The 26933-nt window shown below is 36.5% G+C and overlaps 1 protein-coding gene and 2 pseudogenes across 1 annotated transcript; all 3 read right to left on the bottom strand.

The window, feature by feature from the left end:
* On the bottom strand, positions 1–19420 carry LOC112196887 (annotated as a pseudogene).
* A 216-nt stretch (positions 19421–19636) lies between these two features.
* On the bottom strand, positions 19637–21513 carry LOC112199189 (disease resistance protein RPV1). The gene is made up of 4 exons (XM_024340239.2): positions 21505–21513; positions 20311–20704; positions 19865–20157; positions 19637–19768 (listed from the first exon to the last, which is right to left on the bottom strand). Exons 1-4 carry the CDS (start codon positions 21511–21513, stop codon positions 19721–19723), a joined length of 744 nt encoding a protein of 247 aa, XP_024196007.1. The 3' UTR covers positions 19637–19720.
* Positions 21514–21783: 270 nt separating this feature from the next.
* Positions 21784–26002, bottom strand: LOC112196877 (annotated as a pseudogene).
* Positions 26003–26933: the final 931 nt, after the last annotated feature.

Raw genomic sequence — 26933 nt, 5'->3', positions numbered from 1 at the left:
CAGGCCCAATTCTCTATAAAAAAAAAAGGACTTTCAATCCTTAAGGGCAGTTGGTTGATTGAAGTTCCATTCAACATCAAAATTTCCAAGTGCAGTTGGTTTATGCCACTTACCATTAGATCCAATGTTTTAATGGACTCCATCTTGTGCACAATTTTAATGAAATTATCAAGCCTTCCACACAAGGGAAGCAGAAGATTCCTCATGGATTTCCAAGTAAATTCCGTGGGAAAAGTCTCAAGCCTAGAGCACCGGCATAGACTCAAATACTCAAGATTATCGAGGAATCCAACGGAAGGATGCACTTCAACTAAATTTCTACATAAATCTAGATCCAAATGTCATAATTTTGGGATTCCCGATAAGTCTGACACTTTCGTTAGGTACTGACAATTACTTAGATTTATTGATGTCAGATTTATCATCTGTAAGACAGAGTAGAAAAATGTTAGATAAAAAAGATGGAGAGGAAGGAACAGATGATAAGCTAAAGATCTCTGCATGTGTATCCAAAGGAACATACCTTGTATCCATCTCCCAATACTGTGATGCGACTCCTAGACATATTGATTAGAGCAAGTTCTCTTGGAATTAAATTGGATGGCAAAAATTGTAAGGGATATTTAAGCCAATCAACTACCCTCAAGCTATTTGGCAGATTATCAACAGCGCCAGAATAGCGTCCAGCACGGTGTATGAAAAGTCTAAGATTTCGCATGTTGGAGAAAGTGGTCCCTCTTAAACATATCACATCTGAATCTTTGGGCAGCTCCACCTTGATGCCTATAACATTGGTTGTTCCCTAGTATGAAAATGCAATAGTATTAACACACCAAACTCTTTCTCAAATAATTAAATTTCATATTCTACTTAGGTTTTAGAATTTTAACAAAAAATAATTAAAGTTGAGGTGAATTAAGATATGTACTTACAATATTCTCGGTTAGAACACGGTAAACATCTTCATGAAACCACAACCTGCTTCGGTTTCCAGGGTCATTGGGTGACAATTCATGAACTATATCTCTACCCATTTTTTCTACCAAGTCATGCATCCAAATGGAATCATGGTATGTAATTCTAATGAGGGCCTTTTCTACGAGCACATTGATAACAATCTTAGCATGTTTGCAACCACAAGCTTCTAATATTTCTATCACGTAAGCTCTACGTTCACCTTTAAAGAAACATGCAATGTCAAGAAAAGCTTCCTTCACTATGTGATCCAATCCGTTGTAACTTATTTTTAAAACATCTTGAATTTTGCTGCTTTTGAAACCATCTAATGCAGCTCCCCACAGCTCTGCAGTTTCATTGCATAGAGAAGAACCTAAAACAGTCAAAGCTAACGGAAGGCCTTGAGCATAGCGTATTGCACGTTCTGTGAGTTCTGCATAAGCATCCAAAGGTCGACTTCTTTTAAAGGCATTCATACTTAATAGCTTGAGAGCTTCATGATGATCCAATTTCTGGACCTCGTATATTAAGTTATTAACATTATGATGCCTCAGCAATTGCTTATCCCTTGTTGTTATGATGATTCTACTACCCATTCCAAACCAACTACATTGACCAGCTAAGTTATCTATCTGATCCATGCCATTCACATCATCAAGAACTAAGAGAACACTTTTGTATTGCAACCTTTCCCTAATCATAGTGATTCCTCTTGCTACATTGGTCACCTTCAATTTTGTTACCTTTAGAATCTCACAAAGAAGTTTCTTTTGTAGTTTGACAAAGCCTTTGGCACCCATTGAATTTTCCCTAACATTTTCCAAAAAACAACTCCCATCAAATTTATGAGCAATTGAGTTATAGACAGCTTTAGCAATTGTTGTCTTGCCTATTCCACCAGCCCCCCATATCCCTACCATATGAACATCTCTTCCCTCGACACCTAAAAGCTTATGGATCTCTTGCACACGAGGTTCTATTCCTACCGGGTACGCGGCCACATCCAACTTTGTACTGTTTATGACTTGCTTTGAAATCTCTTTAACAATTTCATGAATAACACTGGGTTCATTACAATGCCTGGACATGTAGAATAAACAACATTCAATCGAGAATACAAAAACACATTCACATTTACAGTCAGATAAATAAAATAAAATATAAATTACGTTGTAGAAGTTCAATTACTGTAAATATAGTAATTGTGTACTTCATTGATCTGTCATTTGTATAACTTGATAATATATCAGGATTAATTCATCTTTCGTCAAAACAATAAAGAAATTGAAAAGAACAAGACTGGAGCTGATAGGGAAGTTTAAAGCCAGTGGATAGAAAATTACTCTGAGAGATGCCACCCTGATAAATTTGCCGCTACTGTAAGAGCTGCCTTCCATTCCTGGACCTTGTCCGGGTTATCTTTGAATTTGCATTCATGATTAGCAAGTGCCTTCCCAAAGCTACCTTCGTGATTTCGTATATCCGAGGGATCGACTTTGTAGAAAACTGGTCGAACCATTTGTTGAATTGATTTCCTGCACTCGAGAATCTTGACAAGTTCATCCAAGCACCACTTGGAGGATGCATAGTTTTCAGAGAACACAATGATATTTCTTCTCCTCGTTTGAGCTGATCATCCATGAAGGTGTCGATTCCCTCCCGAAGTAATGCGCTGCATAGATGGCCTGTGAAATTGTTGCGTGTATCCTCACCTCGAAAACTCAGAAAGACATGGTATGTCCATGGATGAGAGGCTTCTTCAATGATCACCATTGAAAGCTATGCGACAACAAGAGAGACTGTGAAAGAGTTTCTGGAGTTTGGAGAAGAAAGAGGCAGAGTACATTGGATTCTCCAGTCACTGATACAGCAAAGGTGCTGAGGAGGAAGTTTCCTTGTTATGTTTCCCACGCGTTTTCACGATCATAAATGATGTCCACACATCTGTAAAGAAGAAAAGCAAATGAGCCCACACTGTCCAGTCTCCACTGTTAAATCCAGTCCCACACTCACACCAGTCTTGAGTCTTGACCAATTGGTGTAACAAAAAGATGTATGGTAATAAATAAACAAAAGCTAAAAAGGCGGTTAGATCACATCCAGACATCATGCATGCAAAAGTGAGTGATCAGAATTTCATAGTTCACGCAAAAATCCTAATTCAATAGAATTTTCAAGTTCCTAAATAACATGTTATCTCTTGATTAGCATTTGATCTAGAGGTAAGATAAGTTTCACACTAATTAAGTGTGAGTTAAGGTTTCAAATTCACCATCTCTGCCCTTTTTGACAAAAAGAAGAAAAAAGAAAAGAAACATCAAGATTTTTCACCCACATTTCAAATTGTAAAAAGTAATATTACTGGACTTTCATTCCAACAATTGTACACAAATTCTGCATTCCCACTGAACAAGAGAGAATATGAGTACCAGTTATTTTTTTTCTCATACAGTAAAGACCCCATGTGGCCAAGGAGAAAAGGAGAAAACTGAAATACATCATCTTTTAGTTTCTTAGCTTCCTTGCTTATCACCTTAAATGCCGAAAGTATCGTGTATCAAATTACCCTTCATTTGACCCAAGCTACATTCTCTTGTTCCAAAAGGATAGAACGAAACATGGTTATAAGTAGCAAGAAACAATTATCAAAAAACTATTTCAGTAGAACTAGTGCCATTCATCTAGGCTAAAGGCTTAGCTGGGATTTGGATTTGTCACATTTTTATGCAAATTTAGGCCAAAAACAAACTAAATCCATCATACTATCTTTTGAAACCATCTGCCAAGAGAAAATCATTCTGGGCCATAAATACTTGTTCATTTGAAGCACAGAAGGACGTGTGTTCTACGCATAAATAACAAAAAAAAGAAAAAACTACGAAGTAATTTTCCTTATGGCATACTAAGAGCCATAGTGAATTCTGTCGGGGAGGTTGAATTCTTTGAACAGCTAGGGCCATGCTTTTTACTACAGAAAAGTATTTTACCGAAATACTAAAAATGTCAAACAATTCAGATGGAAGCGGTATTTTTGCCAATGATTGTTCCTCTTGACTTAGATACTTGTAGAAAAACTAATACAACACAAAGGAGAGCATTAACTAAGCTAATTTATATTGAATCGGGTCAAACCCAGCAAAAAAGAGCTCCACATAAAACGAGAAATCACAGTGCCATATCAAAACACATTAATATACACTAAATAAACGTTATCTATAACTGTATAAGATATGGAAATATGGAGCCTTAGGATCATTGAAATATAAAAGCCATACAAAATTAGAAATAGGATAAGAGGATATCCTTCTTAGCTGTGTGATTTTGAATATTTCCTTCTTTAATGTGTTCAGCTATTCCATCATCACTGACATTAGACTGCTGTTGATCAGTAATATAAAACAAAAAATAGAGCATTCAAGGTAGGAAACTCAGTGACAAAAGACATTGCATGCTACTTTCTGTATTCTTTCTTATTTACCAATTTCTTATTTACCAAGAAACCAAACAATGCTATATGTTAAGCTTGTTGTGCGGAAGCGTAACAAACACAATATTGATATGGAACTAGATGAGCAACCGAACAACGAAAAAAAAGCAAACACAAGAACACAAGAATTTATAGTGGTTCACTCAATCAATGTGATTGAGCTACGTCCACTTCGGAGCCGGCGAGAAATTCCACTATAATCAATTGGAGAGAATACAATTAGAGTTTGAGAATAAACTCTACCCAACAACCCAATACACCAATAACCTAGTTAACTCTCTCTCTCTTTGCAATACTGGCGGCATATATGTATGTTATCTAATTAATCTAGACATACATATATATATATATATATATATATATATATATATATATATATATATATACAGCGCTTCTCCGGTGCGGACGTCCGCACTTTTTGCTTAGGTGCGGATTTCCGGTTTTGACCCACTTTCCGATCACATTTTCACATCTTAGCCGTTCAGTTTTTAGGTCATAATGTATAGATCACCTCTACAAAATTTCAGCCAATTTGGTGATCGTTAAGGCATCAAAAACTGCAATTTACCATTATAAATACGAACGGTTCCGGTTAGACAGATTCTGTCCGTTCGTGTAAATTGCAATTTTGGATGCCTTAACGATCATCAAATTGGCTGAAATTTTGCAGAGATGATCTATACATTAGGATCTAAAAACTGAACGGCTAAGATGTAAAAATGTGATCGGAAAGTGGGTCAAAACTGGAAATCCGCACCTTTTTCTTCGGTGCGGATATCCGCACCTGAGCAAACTTTTATATATATATATATATATATTTATATATATATATATATATATATATATATAGATTTTATTCAGAGTGAGGCCTCGCTTTGAAATTTCAGAGCAAGGTTAGGGTTTAGAGTCACTTTTTGGTCTCATATCCACATCTCAACCGTTCCGTTTTTAGGTATTAATGTATAGATCATCTATGCAAAATTTCAGCTAAATTGATGATCTTTAAGGTATCTAACTCACTTAAACCAGTGGATGAACTGAATCTGTCCAACATAAACCGTACTAGCTTTAAGGCAGTTATCAATGCCTTAACGACCACCAATTTGGTCGAAATTTTGCACAGATGATCTATACATTAGTAGCTAAAAACTGAACGATCGAGATGTGGAAATGCGACCGAAAAGTGACCATAAACCCTAACCTCGCTCTGGATAGGATCTGTATATATATATATATATATATATATATATATATATATATATATATATCCTATCCTAATTAACCTAGGGGCCTTGCCCACGTGATCACCATGGGCCATTCAATTGGATTTTGCCCACCAATTAAATAAAGCCAATATTCAATAATCTCCACCTTGGCTTTATTTTGATGTCAATTCTCCAAAGCAGAACTTAAAAAAACAATCGCCGCTCCGACATCCTTGCTCAATGGAATCGACTTTGTCAACATATCAGCAGGATTATCTGCAGTTCCAATTTTGAGGAGTTGAACATCACCGTCCTCCACCATCTGACCAATCTTGTGAAATTTGACATTGATATGTTTAGTACGAGCATGAATAACTTGGTTCTCTGCTAAATGAATAGCACTTTGACTGTCACAAAAAATATCTACATATTCTTGAATAATTCCCAAGTCCTCAAGTAAACCACGAAACCAAACTGCTTCTTTTGCACCCTCTGTTACTGCCATATATTCAGCTTTTGTAGTCGACAAAGCAATTGTAGATTGCAAATTCGACTTCCAACTCACCGGTCCACTAGCAAGAGTAAACACATAAGTTATAGTAGATTGGCGCTTATCCAAATCACCTGCGAAATCAGAGTCCACATATCCAACAACACACTGACTCATCTTTTTCTGCTGAAAAACCAATCCAACATCCACAGTACCAAGAATATACCGTAGAATCCACTTTACTGCTTGCCAATAACCTTTACCTGGGTTATGCATATATCTACTCACCACACTTAAGGCCTGTGAAATATCCGGTCTAGTACACACCATACAATACATCAAGCTACCAACAGTACTAGCATAAGGAACTTTGACCATATATTTCATATCATCATCTGTGCTAGGAGACATAGTAGATTTAAGCTTACAGTGAGAAGCAAGAGGTGTACTTACAGGTTTAGATTATCATTCATGCCAAACCGATGTAGTACCTTCTTCAAATATTGCTTCTGTGACAAACAAACTTTGCCTTTTGATTTATCTCTTTCAATTTCCATGCCCAAAATCTTTTTAGCTTCTCCCAAGTCCTTCATCTCAAATTTACCACTCAATTGTGATTTCAATTTATTTATCTCCACCTTGCTCTTAGATGCAATTAACATATCATCAACATATAAGAGCAAATAAATGAAGGTCCCATCTTGTAGCTTGCGAAAATAAACACATGGATCATAAAGACTCCGAGTGTACTTCTGACCGAACATAAATTTATCAAACCACTTGTACCACTGCCTTGGAGATTGTTTCAAACCATATAATGATTTATGCAGTTTGCAGACCCAATTTCCTTTACCAGCAATTTTAAACCCTTCTGGCTGAGTCATATATATCTCTTCTTTTAATTCACCATGTAAGAAAGCAGTTTTTACATCAAGCTGTGCTAACTCAAGATCAAACTGTGCAACCAAGGCCAATAAAATATGAATAGAAGAATGCTTAACAACAGGAGAAAATACCTCATTGTAGTCAATTCCTTCTTTTTGTGCGTAGCCTTTAGTTACCAATCTAGCCTTATACCGTGATCCTTCCTTTTTAGCAAACACCCACTTGCAACCAATTGCTCTCTTCCCATGCGGTAACTGAACCAACTCCCATGTTTTATTCTTGTGAAGAGACTTCATCTCCTCACCCATAACTTTTTCCCATTCTACACAATCTGCATGTATGACAGCTTCTTCATAAGTAGTAGGAATTTCTTCTTCAGTAACTGGAAGTGCATAAGTCACCATATCATTAAGCCAAGCTGGCTTTTGAGCATTCCTTTTTCCCTTTGTAGTTGCAATTGGGCCATCTTGCTGTGTAGGCTCTTGGGTTGGAGCCTCTACTTCAATACTCATGTCCTCAATGTTTAAATCATCTGAATCAACATTAGGACTTACTGGATCAATTGGAGTTTCAACAATTTTTTTTCTTTAACTCCACCTGCTGCAAACTCTCTACGGTCATTCTCTGCTCTTCAGAATTTTTCTGCTTGTTCTGATCAACCATAATAGCCTCATCAAAAGTCACATCTCTGCTTACAACAACTTTCTTCACATCTGAACACCAAAGCTTAAATCCCTTAACACCCTCATTAAATCCCAAGAATATAGCTTTCTTGGCCCTTGGATCAAGCTTGCTTTCCGTGACATGAAAATAAGCAGGACAACCAAAAATATGTAAATAATGATAATCAGTAGCAGGTTTACCAGACCATACCTCCATGGGAGTTTTTCCCTCAAGTGCAACAGTAGGTAACCTATTAATGAGATGACTTGCATACACAACTGCCTCAGCCCAAAATTCTTTGCCTAATCCAGCATTAGACAACATACACCGAATTTTCTCCAATAAATTCTGATTCATGCGCTCTGCCACCCCATTCTGTTGTGGTGTCTCTCTAACTGTGAAGTGTTTCACAATGCCCTCATCTTGACATAGTTTCAAGAACGGATCAGATTTGTATTCACCACTATTATCTGACCTGAGCCTCTTAATTTTTCGAACGGTCTGAGTCTCAATCATCTTCTTCCACTTGACAAATATATCTAAGACTTCATCTTTATGCTTCATGGTGTACACCCATACTCTTCTAGAGAAGTCATCAACAAAAGAGACATAATAATGCTAACCTCCCAAAGATGCAGTTTTGGTAGGTCCCCATACATCAGTGTGAACATAATCTAGAGTACCTTTAGTCTGATGAACTGCGGTGCCAAATTTAACTCTAGTCTGTTTTCCCAAGACACAATGTTCACAAAATTCTAATTTTCCTATCTTTGCACCTTTCAATAGACCTTGCTTCACTAATCCCTGCATTGCTTTCTCACCAGCATGTCCAAGACGCATATGCCATAATTTTGTATTGTCTGCATCATCATCTGTAGTCTCAGATATTGCTGTTTCACCTGTCACTGTGCTCCCTTGTAGAAAATACAAATTTCCAAAACCTTTCACCTCTCATCATCACAAGTGAACCAGAGACAACTATAGCAACTCCACTTTTCAATGTAATTGTGTGCCCTTTTGATTCTAAAGTTCCTAAAGAGATAAGATTTTTCTTCAAATTTGGAACATACCAGACATTTGTTAATTCTCTGACTACTCCATCATGCATCTTGAGACGAATTGTACCAATCCCTCTTGTTCTACAAGGACTGTTGTCTCCCATCAAAACTATTCCACCATTCAACTCCTTGAAAGTAGAGAACCACTCCCTATTAGGGCACATATGATGTGAACAACCTGAATCCATAATCCACTTGTCAGAATAACCAACTGCAGATGAACTAGCCAAAGCAAACTCAATCTCTTCTTCTTCAAAATCTTCAAAAGCTGATGAACAACTCAAAGCAAAATCAAAGTCATCATCTTCATCATCTCTTACAACATTCACTTCAGAATCCTTCTTGTCTCTATTCTTCAACTTAGGACAATCTTTCTTCCAATGACCTTTGTTGCGACAAAAAGCACACTCATCTTTTGCAGGAAATTTACTTCTTGACTTGGAACGAGATTCACCTATTTTTCCAGTAGGTTTTCTCTCATCAGATCTGCCCCTTACTACAAGTGCTTCACCTGAAACATTCTGAAGTTGCTTCTCTTTCTTTCTGCACTCATTATTTATCAATGAATTACACACATCATCAAATTTCACATCATTCTTTCCATGCAACAAAGTTGTAATCAAATGCTCATACTCGTCAGGAAGATAATTTAGCAAACACAACGCTTTATCCTCATCACTAATTTTCACATCCAAATTAGCCAAATCTGCAAGTATCTTATTGAAATCACTGATGTGTTCAGACACAGAAACACCATGTCGATAATTAAATCGAAAAAGCCGCCTCTTCAGGTGAAACCGATTTTCAGCACTCTTGATCATATATTGGTCTTCTAATTTCTTCCACAACGCTTTTGCAGAAGTTTCTTTCATGACAAAGAATTTCTGATCTTTAGCAAGACACATTCTGATAGAACCACAAGCCCACTTGTTAATTCTCGCCCACTCTACATCATCTATGTCTGCAGGTTTATCCAATTCTTGTTGACACAAGACATCCATCATCTCACACTACCACATGCCAAAATTGTTGGTGTCATTAAACTTTTCAACTTCAAATTTGGCATTACCAATTGATGGCCTGGAAGTCGACCAACGCGAAGAACCTGAAGACTCAGTCCCTTTCTTTTTCTCGTCAACCATGATTTCCAATCAATGAATCAACTCCCAATTCAGAACTACGCTCTGATGCCAGTTTGTTGTGCGGAAGCGTAACAAACACAATATTGATATGGAACTAGATGAACAACCGAACAACGAAAAAAAGCAAACACAAGAACACAAGAATTTATAGTGGTTCACTCAATCAATGTGATTGAACTACGTCCACTTCGGAGCCGGCGAGAAATTCCACTATAATCAATTGGAGAAAATACTATTAGAGTTTGAGAATAAACTCTACCCAACAACCCAATACACCAATAACCTAGTTAACTCTCTCTCTTTGCAATACTGGCAGCATATATGTATGTTATCTAATTAATCTATATATATATATATATATATATATATATATCCTATCCTAATTAACCTAGGGGCCTTGCCCACGTGATCACCATGGGCCATTCAATTGGATTTTGCCCACCAATTAAATAAAGCCAATATTCAATAAAGCTATGAATTTACCTAAGCAGAGGAAACAAATCTGAAAATTAAGTAACCGAATAGAAAACAGTCTCATGCTTTCAGTGTATCGGATTGGAAGCCATAAATTTGACCATTTACTATCACGTTGTTTCATAAAGAGAAACATATGGTTTTGAAGTTAAATTCAGACTATAATAACATCAATGGCATCACTGGAAGTTACAAAATATACTTTATCAACATTGTAATTAAATCACCAAGGGTTTCAGTAAAAATGTTTCAAGCCCCCCTCTTCTTCTTCAAGTCTCCTACCCTTCCCTGTTTTCTACAGAGGCAAAAGAAACTGATAAAAAACATATCAGAAAAGCAATAGCATAATTGCATTGTTTCATTCACAGATCAGCAACACAAACATGCTCTTATCAACTGCCATCAAAACCTAAATATCAAGGTTTCTGGGAGAGTTATTCAGTCGGCCTGATTTCAATTACAAACATGATTAGGAAACGCATGAAATATTCCACTTACAGTAGAATCATCTGAAACTCTGTGGCTAAGGTCTTTGCTCAACATATGATCCTGACATGTACAGTCAAGAAGTTCCAAGAACACTCACCTGCAACCAATACACAAAATTATATTAGTTAGTAAATATATATGCACTGATTCACAGGCCACATGTGAATGTGGCACACAGCAAACATATATATCAAATAGTAGAAGAGATAAAAAAAACAAACTTTTATAAAACTAAAAATGTGAAAGTGCAGAGGCAAGAATAGAAAAAACCTAAGCCTTACCACGCTCATGGGGAACAACGCGGAAACGACGACGCACAGCAGGTAAGCTTTTCACCTTGCTACCTGTCAATAGTTATAATTGTTAGATAAAAAGGAAAGGCAAGCCAAAAAAAAAAAGTGATACTAAATAACCACATGAACAGAAAAAATGAAAGTTTGATGAAGCATGAGGAGCTGCAATGCAAAATGATCTATAATCCTCTCAAAATTGGATTTAGTAGATCAAATGTATCAGCTAATGCATCATAAAAGACCAAAATGACTTGGTCAGAGGAGTTATCCCCAAAGACCAAATTAATTATCTGATCTCCTAAATCAACGCTATTTTCCCTTGAAAAATCAAAACACGGTGAAGATTCATGATAACCGAAAATCAAATGCAATGTTGAAAATATTCCAGTTAGATTCCAAATCAAATGAAACCAAGACGATTCATACAGAAACTATAAACAAAAACGAAATGCATATCATCTAAAACCAAAAAAAGAAAAGCAATCACCAACTGTAGTAATGCATTGCTTGCCAAAATCCATTCACCAACCATAGACTAACAAACTGACAGATCACAGCAGGTAAGCTTTTCAGAATATCAAAAGCCACAGCTCATAGGTAAGTGTAATTCAAAAAAAAAAAAAAGTTTCAATCTTTTGAATAATGAAAAACCAAAAACAACTATAGTCATCAATAACATCCAAAAGAAGAAAGAACTCACACCTGGTCTTGCAATTTAGCGAAGACCAGTAGACTACCTATACCTGGTCTTGCAATTTAAAACGTCCCCGAGAATGCGAGTATACCTGTAGTTAAAAGGCCTCCAAACTGAAAAACAATGACAGAATTAGCGAAGACCAGTAGACTACCTAATATTCACCAACATAACAAAGTATGAACCGTGCCTGATCTGCATTGCATAAAACATTTGTACTTACAAAAGCAAAGACTGCTCAATTTTACACCTCCAAAATGTTAAAAGAGTCTCAGACCTTTTCTATCATTACTTGAATTTACTTTATAGCAGCAAGAAAGACAGGAGCTATAAAAATATGCTTCTGAAATGCTAAACAACCAAAAAAAAGTAGCTGAGAATCGATAAAGGTATCAACTTTGAACTCACAATATTGGGGTTTGTTGTGAGGGCCGCAGCAAGCAGAGCTGCTGTGTGAACCAAATGGTACAGAGAAGCCGTTTGCCAAACCTACCCATGATCAATCAAATGCATAAACTTTGAGAACTCAGATACCAAACAATCAAACATAATGACTCAAATGAACAAAAATCAAATAAGACATCCATAAATTAACGTTGGTCAATACATATGACAGTAAATTTATGCATTTGATTGATCATTAAGTGGTGAAGTTAAGTTTACTGATTATATAACTAACAGAATCCAACATTCTAATTCCCAAAACAACTACTTCAGAAACCATCAAATTTTTATAGACCACTTTTGCTGCAAATCCTATGAAACAAAAACTAGAAATTGTACACGATCAGATTAAAAAAAAAAAAAAAAAATCTCATATGCAGAGGGCAGCACTATCAAGATCAAGATCCTAACCATGGCAAGGTTGAAATTAATCAGGTAACCTTTGCTTAGCTTCTGAGAGAAGAGGAAGTTTCCGGGCTTAATATCTCTGTGCACGTGCCCTGCAATCACAGGTTAAAAATTAAAGCAGATTCTACAAAGATTACATGAGAATTCAATTGATGTATCACAACTGTAGTAAGATAGTACCTGTTTATGCAAGCATGCTAGAGCTCTAAACATGCAATAGCCATATCACTGGAGTTAAGAAGAAACTATACTAAGACCTGCAAAAAAATTGATAGTTGTACCATTCACTTCTGCTAAAAAGAGGTTTTATTTCCGTTACAACATAGCAATATTAGCGTCCATTGACAATTCCAATTTCTTTATACGTGCACAAAATGAGATGGCTCGTTAGCTCAAACAGCCTTGAGCATTGTCAGTATCACCAAAAATGAATTCCTGATAAAACCATGCAAATTTGACCCAAAAAAAAAAAACCATCCAAAGGAAATCTAGCATCACATGTTTTTCATATCTAATTCATAAACAAACTAAAGAATATCTAATTCATATGCCAGTAGTGTGAGGGAGGCTATCAATGATTTCGAGCTCACAATTCACAGAGCAGAAATGCCTGGTCATAAGTGAAAAAAAGAAAAAGGAAAAGCAACATCTTTCACAACGATTTGAATTTAGAAATTTCAGTCTTTCCATTGTGTCCAGTTGGGCAAAAAAATGTCCTTGTGTCTAAGACTGTTTAACTTTAGCCTATTTCATCAATCATACATCAAGGACTGCATAGAAAAAGTCTGAATAAAGGGAAAAGAATAACAAACATCCCGAACATCAAACACGAAGGGAAAACCAATTGGTGACCAACCCTCTCAATTTTTTCTTTTTCTTTTTTCATTGCTTGATCACGATTTAGGATTTCAGGTCAATACTTTTATGCTTGATTAGCTTATGGATGTGAAATCTGGTATTTTTTGGCGCACAACATGGCCTAGCATAGATCATGATGCCTTGCCAAGCTTGAACCAAACCATTACTAGCAAGCTTAAGTTTAAGCATATGTGATGGTAGATAAAACATGACTAGGGCTTAACCAACTAAATATAGATGCATCAAATCTGCAAGATGAGATTTGAAAAGAGAAGAGCAGATGATTCATGATTACCTTTTATCGAAAGATCGAAGATTGGAACGAGCCAAATCCACTCCCTTCTATTGCATGAAAACAACGGCAAAAGTAGAATAGAATAACAACTGCAATGATAGCCACACAACTTAACATCCTCAAAATTGAAGAGAAAGAGGCAGAAATTAGTATGGTGATGGCAACTTTTATAACAGAGGCACAATCGCTGATGATTCAGACAATGGCAGGACACTATAATGGCAGCTTGAAGAATAAAAGGTGGCTTCAATAATCATGGCTCATTGGTTTTAATAAGCACCGTTCATCCATTACTGTCTCATGTCAACTCTATCTTAATCATGGTTCATAACACGTCACCTTTTTCAAAAGACTCAACCTAGCAATTATGCTTATTCAAGTACTGTTGAGTGCAAAACTATGCTGCATGGGTGAGTGCATGTAAAGAGGCTAATCAGTATTACCTAAGCAAACAAAGCCGTGGAGGTTAAATTTTCAATGATCCTCATGTGCCAAGAGATCCAAGGAAAGGGATCCCCTTTCTACCACTCTAATTTGCTGATAAGCTTCTCATAATCAGAATGAAAGCAGGCTATTCTTAAGGGCAGCACAAGGAACTTGGAAGCAGGTTAGAAATATCACAAACTGAGCTACAGAAATTAATTCCCATCTTTCCACTGCAGAGCACCTTGTAGATGTCTTTACTGAGGGCTTGCCCTACTCTGAGTTTCAACAACCTGCAGCTAGGTCCTCTACCTAAAGGTTAGAAAGGGCGGAGGAGTTACAGTATAGGACGCTTAACTATGACCGGACTTACTGTCTATAATTAGTTGTCAGTAACCATGGTTACACTGCAAGTTGTAATAACTGATAAATCTGTTCGGACTGTTAGCAAGTCAATTAGTGAGTCAGACAACTGAATTTGCACTCATAAACAAGTTGCAATTCTCAATCCATTTATTCTCAAAAAAGTTCATTCATTTTTGGTTCTCAATCTTCATATTTCAACATCTTCAATCTTATATTACCAGAGTTTTCCCAGTCTTTATCAATACAGCTTAGAAATATAAGCTCCACTATGAATAAATCCACTAATAAACAAAAAAGGACAGACATATGCGAGAAAAGTAAAGCAAAAAAAAAAAAAAAATTATAAAAATGCAATTGGAAATCACGGCGACAAATTTGCTGCTTCCATAAGAGCTGCCCCCCATTGCATGTTTCTACTTTTTTGCTCAGTGTAATGTATGAAATGTGCACACTTCAAACTGTCCTTAATAAAAGAATCATGTTCCAAATCTGTTACGAATGTTTGCTGGACATTATTTTTTCAACGGGTGAAGTGCACATTCACACATTCTAAAGTGCCTTTCTGAGGTTAAATTTAAAGCGCTGTACATGAGAATTTCTAAATGGCCATTTCTGAGAATGGCATGTGAAATTATTGTGGGTATCCTCACCTCTAAAACTCGAAAAGACATGGTATTTCCATGGATGGGTGGAAGAAGAAGAAGAAGAAGAAGAAGAAGAAGAAGAAGAAGAAGAGGAGGCTTTTTGAATGATCACCATTGAAAGCTGTGAGATACCAAGAGAGACTGTGAAAGAGTTTCTGGACTTTGAAGAAGAAAGAGGCAGAGTTCATTGGATTCTCAAATCACTAATAAAGCAAAGGTGCCGAGGAAGTTTCTCCTTGTAATGTTACCCACGCACCATTGGATTAAACAGTGTCCACCCCGCACTGTCAAGTCTCCATTGTTTAATCCAGTCCCACACTCACACCAGTTTTGACCATTTGGTTTTGACAAAGGTATTTAAATCATATCCAGACATCAACCAATTTTCAAGCTTGTTATCTATCTAGATGTAAATTAACATGCTTGTTAAGTGTTGGTTAAGGTCTCAAATTCACCATATCGCCACTCTTTTTGACAAAGACGCTTCATCATCGCACCGACGTTAATACCACTTCATTTCAAATTGTAAAGTAACATTAGTGGGACTTTACACCGAACAATATGCACAAATGCTGCAATCCCACTGAACAAGAGAGAATTAGTTTACCAAATAAAATTAACAAGCTAACAAGCTTATTCAAGTACTGTTGAGTGCGAAACTATGCTGCGCGCGTGAATGCGTGTAAAGAGGCTAATCAGTATTACTTATGCAAACAAAGCCACAGAGGTTAAATTTTCAATAATCCTCATGTGCCTTGGGAGATCGAAGGAAAGAGATCCCCTTTCTACCACTCCAATTTCCTGATCTCTAGCTTCTCATAATCAGAATGAAAGCAGGCTATGCTTAAGTGCAGCACAAGGCACTTGGAAGCAGGTTAGAAATATCACAAAATGAGCTATAGAAATTAATTCACATCTTTCCAGTGCAGAGCACCTTGCAGATGTCTTTACTAAGGGCTTGCCCTGCTCTGAGTTTCATTCTCTTATTGCCAACCTGCAGCTACGTCCTCTACCTAAAGGTTAGAAAGTATAGAACGCTTAACTATGACTAGACTTACTGTCTATAATTAGTTGTCAGTAACTATGGTTACACTGCAAGTTGTAATAACTGATAAATCTGTTAGGACTGTTAGCAAGTCAATTAGTGAGTAAGACAATTGAATTTGCACTCATAAACAAGTAAGTTGCAATTCTCAATCCATTCATAGTCAAAAAAATTCATTCATGTTTGGTTCTCAGTCTTCATATTTCAACATCTTCAATCCTATATTACCAGAGTTTTCCCAATCTTTATCAATACAACTCAGAAATATAAGCTACACTATAAATAAATCCACTAATAAGCAAAAAAGGACAGATATATGCAAGAAAAGAAAAGCAAAAAAAAAAAATTATAAAAATGCAATTGGAAATCACGGCGACAAATTTGCTGCTTCCGTAAGAGCTTCTCCCCATTGCATGTTTCTACTTTTTTTCAAAGTCTAATGTATGAAATGTGCACACTTCAAACTATCCTTAATAAAAGAATCATGTTCCAAATCTGTTACTAATGTTAGCTGGACATTATTTTTTCATACGGGTGAAGTGCACATTCAAACATTCTAAAGTGCCTTAGGTATTTCTAAAGTGCCTTTGCTGGACATTATTTTAAAGTGGAATTTTAGGCAGTTTGCCTACTTTAGTTAGTGATATTACTGTTGAGTGCGAAACTATGCTGCACACGTGAGTGCGTGTAAAGAGGCTAATCAGTATTACCTAAGCAACCAAAGCCGCAGAGGTTAAATTTTCAATAATCCTCATGTGCCTTGGGAGATCCAAGGAAAGGGCTCCCCTTTCTACCACTCTAATTTCCTTATCTCTAAGCTTCTCATAATCAGAATGAAAGCAGGCTATGCTTAAGTGCAGCACAAGGCACTTAGAAGCAGGTTAGAAATATCACAAACTGAGCTATAGAAATCAATTCCTAACTTTCCACTGCAGAGCACCTTGTAGATGTCTTTACTAAGGGCTTGCCCTCCTCTGAGTTTCATTCTCTTGTTGCCAACCTGCAGCTAGGTCCTCTACCTAAGGGGAGGTTGGGGTTTGGTGGGGAGTTACAGTATAGTACGCTTAACTATGACTAGGCTTAGTTGTCACTTGTCAGTAACTATGGTTACACTGCAAGTTGTAATAACTGATAAATCTGTTAGCAAGTCAATTAGTGAGTAAGACAATTGAATTTGCACTCATAAACAAGTAAGTTGCAATTCTCAATCCATTTCCAAAAAATTCATTCATTTTTGGTTTCAATCTTCATTGAGTCTGAAACCCTAGAATATGCCCCGTACTACATATTTCAACATCTTCAATCCTATACTACCAGAGTTTTCCAATTTTTATCAATACAACTCAGAAATATAAGTAAATTATGAATAAATCCACTAATAAACAAAAAAGGACAGATATATGTGAGAAAAGTAAAGCAAAAAAAAAAAAATTATATAAATGCAATTGGAAATCACAGCGACAAATTTGCAGCTTCCGTAAGAGCTGCCCTCCATTGCATGTTTCTACTTTTTTTCAAAGTCTAATGTATGAAATGTGCACACTTCAAACTGTCCTTAATAAAAGAATCATGTTCCAAATCTGTTACAAATGTTTGCTGGACATTATTTTTTCATACGGGTGAAGGCCTTAGGAATTTCTAAAGTGCCTTTGCTGGACATTCTTTTGAAGTGGTATTTTAGGTAGTTTCCCTACTTTAGTTAGTGATATCAAAATTATATGTTATACAAATCATCTGAGTTTAATAATGTCAGATATGAGTCCAGTGTTTAAAGATATATAGCATTATATCACTCTCACTTGTAACAAACAGAGCGCACTAAAAGCCAGCAAACAATACCAATTAAAAGCCCAGAGATAAAAATTAAAAATAAGTAAAACGCCAGACAACCAATGAGCAAACACAAATTGAAATTGAAGAACAAACCCAGCCCTGTTCGTGTGGATTGATTGAGATTTGACCATTCCATGAGTCCAGATTAATTGGTGCCTCTGCCCCTCTCACCATCAATTGCCATCTTTCGGGATCAACTTTGGCAAATAAAAATCTTCTTCTACATAAGAGAGTGCAGAAAAAGCAGGTCAGTGAAAAATTATCACAACAGATTACAAGTTTATGTGCATGGAATATTAATACCTGAAATCCAAGTATTAACGATCGATCATAGTGTACTTCAAGGCCTCAATCGGTACTTGATGATGATTATACTAGAGCTAGCTGAACCTTGTGCGTGACCAAAATCACAAGCAGGTAATTCCAAAGCACCTCAAAAATGCTAAAATTGCTCTGCCTATGTTTTTTGTCTTGCCAAGTCTTCAAATCTTTTTGTTTGGAAGATGAGGTTCCTGTTCTCGTTCTTGTTCCTCATCATGATGATCATCGTGTACTTCCCCGTAATTGCTGTCATCTGATACTAATGATGCTACAGCTGCCCCTTCTGCGTGCAAAGCCACCTGATCAGAAATGCTAGCATTGCTCTGCCTATATCTTTCTCATGCCAGGTCTTCACCACTTACATGATCCTCTTTCATATTAGCCAAGTGGACCCCGAAACTTTTTAGGAGCAACCCTCTGGCAGGGCGGGAACGCCCAAAAGGTGACACTCGAACCACAAGATCCACCACCTCTAGCTCCTTGAAAGCAATACATGTCAGATGCACTAATGCATGATCTTGAGCTGATGACTTTGTCGCTTTTGATTTAAAGAAGTGGCTAGTAGAGTCATAATACACTTTTTTATCAATCACAACCGTCACTAAACAACCACTAGAATGATCTAAAAAAACTTGGGTAAGTTCAAAAACAAGACAGACAACCAATCCTATTCTCTCAGCCTTCAGATTCCTGGGGATTTTTATCAAAATATCATCCCGAGGGTCATGACCAGGAAGCCTCCAGCTCACCCCCATCAAACCAATTTGGAACTTCAATTTCCTGGAGGCTTGGAAGAATAAGATTCCAGAACATCCTCGTGTGATAACTTGCACACCTTTCTTCTTGCACACATCTAGCATCGATTTCATTATCTTCACAACATCATAGTCTTTCGACACATGCACCCACATCCTTAACACATTGAAGTTTCAGCATCCCGTATCCCGTTGTTGTGGAATGTTGGTAGAGAAGGTGCGGCATAGCCTTCTGGATGCTGATGACTTGTTTAGTTACATTGAAGCGACAGTGGGCAAGAGGTAACTCATATGCTTCAATGTAACTAAACAAGTCATCAGCATCCAGAAGGCTATGCCGCACCTTCTCTACCAACATTCCACAACAACGGGATACGGGATGCTGAAACTTCAATGTGTTAAGGATGTGGGTGCATGTGTCGAAAGACTATGATGTTGTGAAGATAATGAAATCGATGCTAGAGTGTGCAAGAAGAAAGGTGTGCAAGTTATCACACGAGGATGTTATTAGGAATCAATTCAAAGCCGGCACGCACCAGCTGCAAGATGTATATATATGGTTGTGTTAACTATTAGTAGTCAAACTTGTAAAAAAGAAAAGAAAGATTATGTGTGTGGAGAGAGAGATGGAAAACCTGATTAAGCAATGCTTTTGCCATCTTCGACACCACGTCCATGCCAAGATTATCCATCAGTCTATTGCAATTAGACAAGTTCATACTTCGAAGATGTCCCGGAGTGTCTTTCTGTTCCAGTATATTTGACAATTTTGAAAACCTTTCCAACGATACGCAATCATCCAGGTTTATTCCTCGTATATTTGGTGGAAGTTCTGAAATGTCTCGAAGCCTCTTGCAACCACTTAAATCAAGAGATTCCAACCTGCTGAATTTGCTGATGCATGCCGGAAGACTATCAAAACTGCTTCCTGATAGATTAAGTATCCATAATGTGGACGCACAGGCAAGATTCGTTAGGAAATCAGAGACCACTGATAATTGGCATCCTTGAAAATAAAGCCGCTGTAGCTGGGGAAACAATAATGAATTAGATGGAAGCATCAAAGGAAGAGATTCTGCACTTGGAAATGTCACCAGTTTTGGGCACCAAGAGAGGTTGAGATATTCCAGATGCTGGAGCCCTCCGTAAACACCGTGCGGCACATTTGTAATTGATGAAGGCAATTCTCTGATGGGAGTTTTAGAAAGGTTCAATCGTTTCAAGAAAGTCAGATCCCCAATTGATGAAGGCAATTCTTCGATGAGAGTTTCAGACACGTCCAATTCGTCCAAGGAAGTGAGATCCCCAATTGATGAAGGCAATTCTCTGATGGGAGTTTTAGAAACGTTCAATTCCACCAAGGACGTGAGATCCCCAATTGATAGAGGCAATTCTTTGATGTGAGTCTCAGGCAGAATCAATTCTCTTAAAGAAGTGAAATACGTAATTGATGAAGGCAATTCTTTGATGTGAGTCTAAGGGGGTGTATTGTATATGGAATTAGTGGAACTTTTAAAGAAATTTATGGAATTTAAAAGTCTGGGTGTATTCAATATAGACTTTTAACAGTTCATGAAAGTCTTGAGGTATTCAATTAAGATTTTTAAAGACTTCATGAATTCCACCAAAATCTAGGGGTATTCAATTAGGACTTTTAAAAATGAATAAAAGTACAGAGGTATTCAAAATATCATTCATACTTATGGAATTAGAAAATCATGGATAATCATGGACTTTGTAGTGTTAACTATACATACCAAACTCTAATAATTTTCCAGCCTCCAGACCAAAGATTTCAAAAAGTCTATCAAAGTTCCCTCTTAAAAAAAAAAAAAAAAAAAAAAAAAAAGGTCTATCAAAGTTCTTCTCTCTACGCACGAACAAGTTTGTCCTTCATCATCTCTCTTTCTTAATTTTTAATCTTTTATGATATCAACCTTTTTTGATGTCCAACATGTTCATTGTAGTTGTTGAATGTGATTTTTATTTTTTTTTTGTTTTTTTGTTTTTCAATTGTGATACTTTGAACCCTAATAGCAATAAAAATGATTTATGAAACCCTAAAACTCAAATATTGTGGTCTAACCCTGAGAGCTTGAACCATACTAAATTTTATCTTATTAATTAATTATTCTCATTAATTTGAATTTATATTATGGTTCAAAAAAAAGTTGAACAATTGAATTTCAATTGATTGATTATAGATAAAGACATTGACCAATATTGCTACAATATATGTTAATCGGTGAAAACAAAATTGATGAGAATGATTAACCATAAACATCAAATAGATCACATTGTATATTTATGTTGTTGGGAGATTAGGAATGAGAACAAACTCGCTAGACAGATTAACAATCATTTATTTGAGTCAATTTCTATTAGAAGATATTGGAGCATTGAAGAGACAACAAGTTATTATTTTGTTTTGTGTTTGGGCTGCATTTGTTTTTTTTAGTTTTTTTTTTTTTATACATCCTAGGAAATCTATAGAAGTCATTCATAATAAAGTATATAGATTTTCATGAATCAATAAAAATCTGTTACTAAAATCAATGGTTTTAAGAAATCCATAACAGTCTATCAATTTTTTAAAGAGTCTGTGGACTTTTCAAAAAGTCTGTCATTTAAAAAAAGTCTGCACAAATCCAAATACAATACACACCCCTTAGACAACTTCAATTCTCTTAAAGAAGTGAGATACCCAATTGATGAAGGCAATTCTGTGATGGAAGTTTCATAAACGTCCAATTCCTCCAAGGACGTGAGATTCCCAATTGAAGAAGGCAGCTCTTTAATGGGAGTCCCGGACAGATTCAATTCTCTTAAAGAAGTGAGATACCCAATTGATGAAGGCAATTCTTCAATGTCAGTTCCAGACGCGTCCAATATCTCCAAGGAAGTGCAAAACCCAATCGATGAAGGCAGTTGTTTGATTGAAGTTCCACTCAACTTCAAAACTTCCAAGGAAATGCAACATCCAATCCATGACTGCAATTCTTTTATGCCACTGTCCATTAGATCCAATGTTTTAATGGACTCCATCTTGTGCCCAATTTTTATGAAATTTTCAAGCCTTCTACATCGGGGAATCTGAAGTGTCCTCATGGATTTCCAACTAACTTCCGTGGGAAAGGTCTCAAGCCTAGAGCAGTCTAATAGACTCAAATACTCAAGTTCATTGAGGAATCCAACGGAAGAATGCACTTCAACTAAACTTCTACAGAAATCTAGATCCAAACGTCGTAAGTTTGGGCTTCCCGATAAGTCTGACACTTTCGTTAGGTACTGACAATCCCTTAGATTTATTGATGTTAGATGCTGTGAGACAGAGTAGAAAAATGTTAGATAAAAAAGATGGAGAGGAAGGAAACAGATGATAAGCTAAAGATTTCTGCATGTGTATCTAAAGGAACATACCTTGTATCCATCTCCCAATACTGTGATGTGACTCCTAGGCATATTGATTACAGCAAGTTCTCTTTGAATTAAATTGGATGGCAAAAATTGTAAGGGATATTCAGGCATTGGCCTCAAGCTATTTGGCAGACTATCAATAGCTCCAGAATAGCGTCCAGCACGGTATATGAAAAGTCTAAGATTTCGCATGCTGGAGAAAGTGGTCTCACTTAAACATATCACATCTGAATCTTTGAGCAGCTCCACCTTGATGCCTATAACTTTGGTCGTTCCCTATTATGAAAATGCAATAGTATTAACAAACCAAACTCTTTCTCATATAATTAAATTTTATATTCTACATAGGTTTTAGGATTTTAAACAAAAATAATTAAAGTTGAGGTGAATTTAGATATGCACTTACAGTATTCGCTGTTAGAACATGGTAAACATCTTCATGAAACCACAACCTGCTACGCTCTCCAGGGTCATTGGGCTACTCTTTGTGAACTATATCTCTACCCAGTGCTTCTAGCAAGTCATGCATCCAAATGCGACCCATAGATGTATTGATGAGGGCCTTGTCTATGAGCACGTTGATACCATCCTTAGCAGGTTTGCGGCGACAAGCTTCTAGTGCCTGTGTCACATGGTCTATACATTCACCTTTGAAGAAACACGCAATGTCGAGAAAAATTTCTTTCACAGTGTCATCCAGTCCTTCATAACTTATAGGGAGAACTTTTCTAATTGTTGTGCTTCAGCTTGCCATTTGTCTACATTTCCACCACATAGATAAGAACCTAGAACACACAAAACTAATGGAAGGCCTTGAGCATAGTGTATTGCACGTTCTATGAGTTCCGCAAAACCATCCAAAGGCCCGTTTCTTTTGAAGGCATTCCAACTAAAAAGCTCGAGAGCTTCATGATGATCAAATTTTTGGACCTCGTATATTAAATTAACACCGTGACTGGTCAACAATTGCCTATCCCTTGTTGTTATGATGATTTTACTACCCTTAACAAACCAACTACAGTCACCGGCTAAATTGTTTAACTGATCAATATCATTCACATCATCAAGCACTAAGAGAACACTTTTGTATTGCAACATTTCCTTGATCATAGTGATTCCTCTAGCTTCATTGGCCACCTTCAAATTTGTTCCCTTTAGAATCTCACAAAGAAGTTTCTTTTGTAGTTTGACAAAGCCTTTAGCACCCATTGAATTTTCTCTAACTTTTTCCAAAAAACAACTCCCATCAAATTTATGAGCAATTGAGTTATAGACAGCTCTGGCAATTGTTGTCTTACCTATTCCACCAACCCCCCATATCCCTACCATATGAACGTCTCTTCCCTCAACACCTAAAAGCTTATGGATCTTGTGCACCCGAGGTTTTATTCCTACTGGGTACTTGGCCACATCCATAAATGTACTGTTTATAACTTGCTCTGAAATCTCTTTAACAATTTCATGAATAACACTGGATTTAGAGCAATGCCTGGACATTTAGAATAAACTGCATTTAATCAAGAATACAAACACATACACATTTACAGAATTACAGTCACAAGTAAAATAAAATATATTTTATGTTGTAGAAGTTCAATTAGTGTATCAGTTTACCCAGAACCATAATATGCAATATCTTTTGTTTATCTAATTTACATAAGTTCCATTACCCCTGTCAATGATCATGTCAAAACTTTCTGTTTTCTTTGGAACATGGGTGATCAGATTCCAACTCTTCCTAAACCTATATGGTATTATGTTTCTCTGATATTGTTATTCATATGAAGAGGAAAGCATCGAGAATCAAACTCGTCAGGCAGGTTTTGGAATTTGCTCTTAAAGTCTTACCATCAAGAATCAAACATGCTTGAAATTAATTGTGTACTTCATTGATTATATATACTATAGTAATTGGTAACTTGGTGGTATATAAAGGGATTAGTATGGCTCTTGAATCCTAAAGTTTTTATCATTTTAATTAGGGCTGCCACTTGGTTTGGTAATTACCAAACTGACCGAATACCAACCGATGTTTTAGGTTTGGTAAACCGACTTTTTGGTAACCGAGACCGATAAAACCGAAATCAAAATTTACCCAAAAAGTTGGTTTGGTTTTGGTAAATACCGAATCTATCGATTATCTAAATATTAGATTTATATACTACAGTTTTCAATACACATACATGTATATTAAGAAATAAACATAAGAACTTTTATAATAATATGAACATTACTACATATACTACATTAATAGTATATGTATTTTAAGTAAGCTAGTCAACGGTGGTTAAATAACCTAGGGTTATTGAAAATTGCTAAAACTTGAAGTCATATATACAAAGAAAGCTATAATTAGTAGATGAATACAAAGTTTATGACTATAAAATTCAAAAATCTAGTTTGTTCATTCTAATTTATATTATAAAGAATTAGTTGTTTTAAAGTTGGTAATACCGAAAACCGAAATACCGAATTTGGTAGATATAATTAACAACCGAAAATTTTGGTTGGTAATTGGTAGCTCAGTTTTGAAACCGAAAGTTTTAGTTTTGAAGTTGGTAATACCTATAACCGATTCGAACCGACAGAGTGACAGCCCTAATTTTAATCAAAACAACAAAGAAATTGAAAAGAAGAAGACTGATAGCTGAAACAGGAATTTAAAGCCGGTGGATAGAAACGTACTCATCCAAAAGATGCCACCCTAACAAATGTGCTGCTTCTGAGAGAGCATCCTTCCATTTCTGAACCTTGAATCTGCATTCATGATTAGCAAGTGCCTTACCAAAGCTACCTCTGTGATTTCGTATATCCGAGGGATCAACTTTGTAGAAAACTGGTCGAACCAATCGTTGATTTGAATTCTTGCACTCGAGGATCTTGACAAGTTCATCCAAGCACCACTTGGAGGATGCATAGTTTCTAGAGAACACCATGATTGAAATCCTCGACTGTTCAATTGCTTGGAGAAGTGCTGTTGATATTTCTTCTCCTCTTCTGAGCTGATCATCCATGAAGGTGGTGATTCTATTCTGACGCAAAGCGCTGCACAAATGGCCTGTGAAATTATTGCGGGTATCCTCACCTCTAAAACTCAAAAAGACATGGTATTTCCATGGATGGCTGGAAAACGAAGAAGAAGAAGAAGAAGAGCCATAGTGAATGATCACCATTGAAAGTTGTGAGATAACAAGATCGAGAGACTGTGAAAGCGTTTCTGGACTTTGAAGAAGAAAGAGGCAGAGTTCATTGGATTCTCAAGTCACTAATAAAGCAAAGGTGCCGAGGACGTTTCCTCGTAATGTTTCCGACGCGTTTCCACAATCATAAAGCAAAAGTACAACCATTGGATTAAACAATGTCCACCCAACCGTAAAGTATAATAGCCAATGAGCCCACACTGTCCAGTCTCCATTGTCCCACACTCACACCAGTTCAGTTTTGACCATTTGGTGTAACAAAAGGAAGGATAAAGGCATTTAAATCTTATCCAAACATCAAGCAATTTTCAAGCTTTCTACTATCCAGAGGTAAATTAAGATGCTTGTTGAGTGTTGGTTAAGGTCTCAAATTCACCATCGCCACCCTTTTTGAGAGAGAGAGATAGATTGAAACGCATCATCATTGCTTAATACCCAACAATAGTGGACTTTACACCCAACAATATATATGCACAAATGCTGCAATCTCACTGAACAAGAGAGAATTAGTTACCAAATAAAATTAACAAGCTAATATGAGTATCAATTTTGTATGAAAGCAAAAGTGTTCTGAACCCAACTGATAAAATGTCTTATGCAGAAATCAAATGATCCCACTCATACCAACCACTACAGAACATGATAAGGCTTGCAAGACCTTCGTCTCAAATTAGTAAAGAAGAGTATATAAATTATAGTGATAATTAACATTACCATCAGATTCAAGAGTCAAGACTACTACATAAATGACTGAGAACAAGCAGCGTCAAGACTAGTATAAATAAATGACTTGTCTGATAAGCATAAAATTAACAGGATAGTATGAAACATGGTTATAACTAGCAAGAAACAATTATCGAAAAACTATTTCAGTAGGAGTAATGGCATTCATCTAGGCTTCAGGCTTAGTTGGGATTGGAATTGTTGTGATTTATGCGAATTTAAGCCAAAAACAAACTAAATCCATCATACTATCTTTTGGAACCAACTCTGCCAAGAGATAATCATTTTGGGCCATCAATATATATACATTTGAAGCACAGAAGGATGTCTGTCGCACATATAACAAAAAGAACTATTGAAGTAA

The sequence above is a fragment of the Rosa chinensis genome, chromosome 4 (genome assembly GCF_002994745.2).
Source record: "Rosa chinensis cultivar Old Blush chromosome 4, RchiOBHm-V2, whole genome shotgun sequence".
Lineage (NCBI taxonomy): Eukaryota > Viridiplantae > Streptophyta > Magnoliopsida > Rosales > Rosaceae > Rosa > Rosa chinensis.
Note: the sequence above shows the minus strand (reverse complement) of the source record. Positions and strands in the feature narration are given on the sequence as shown.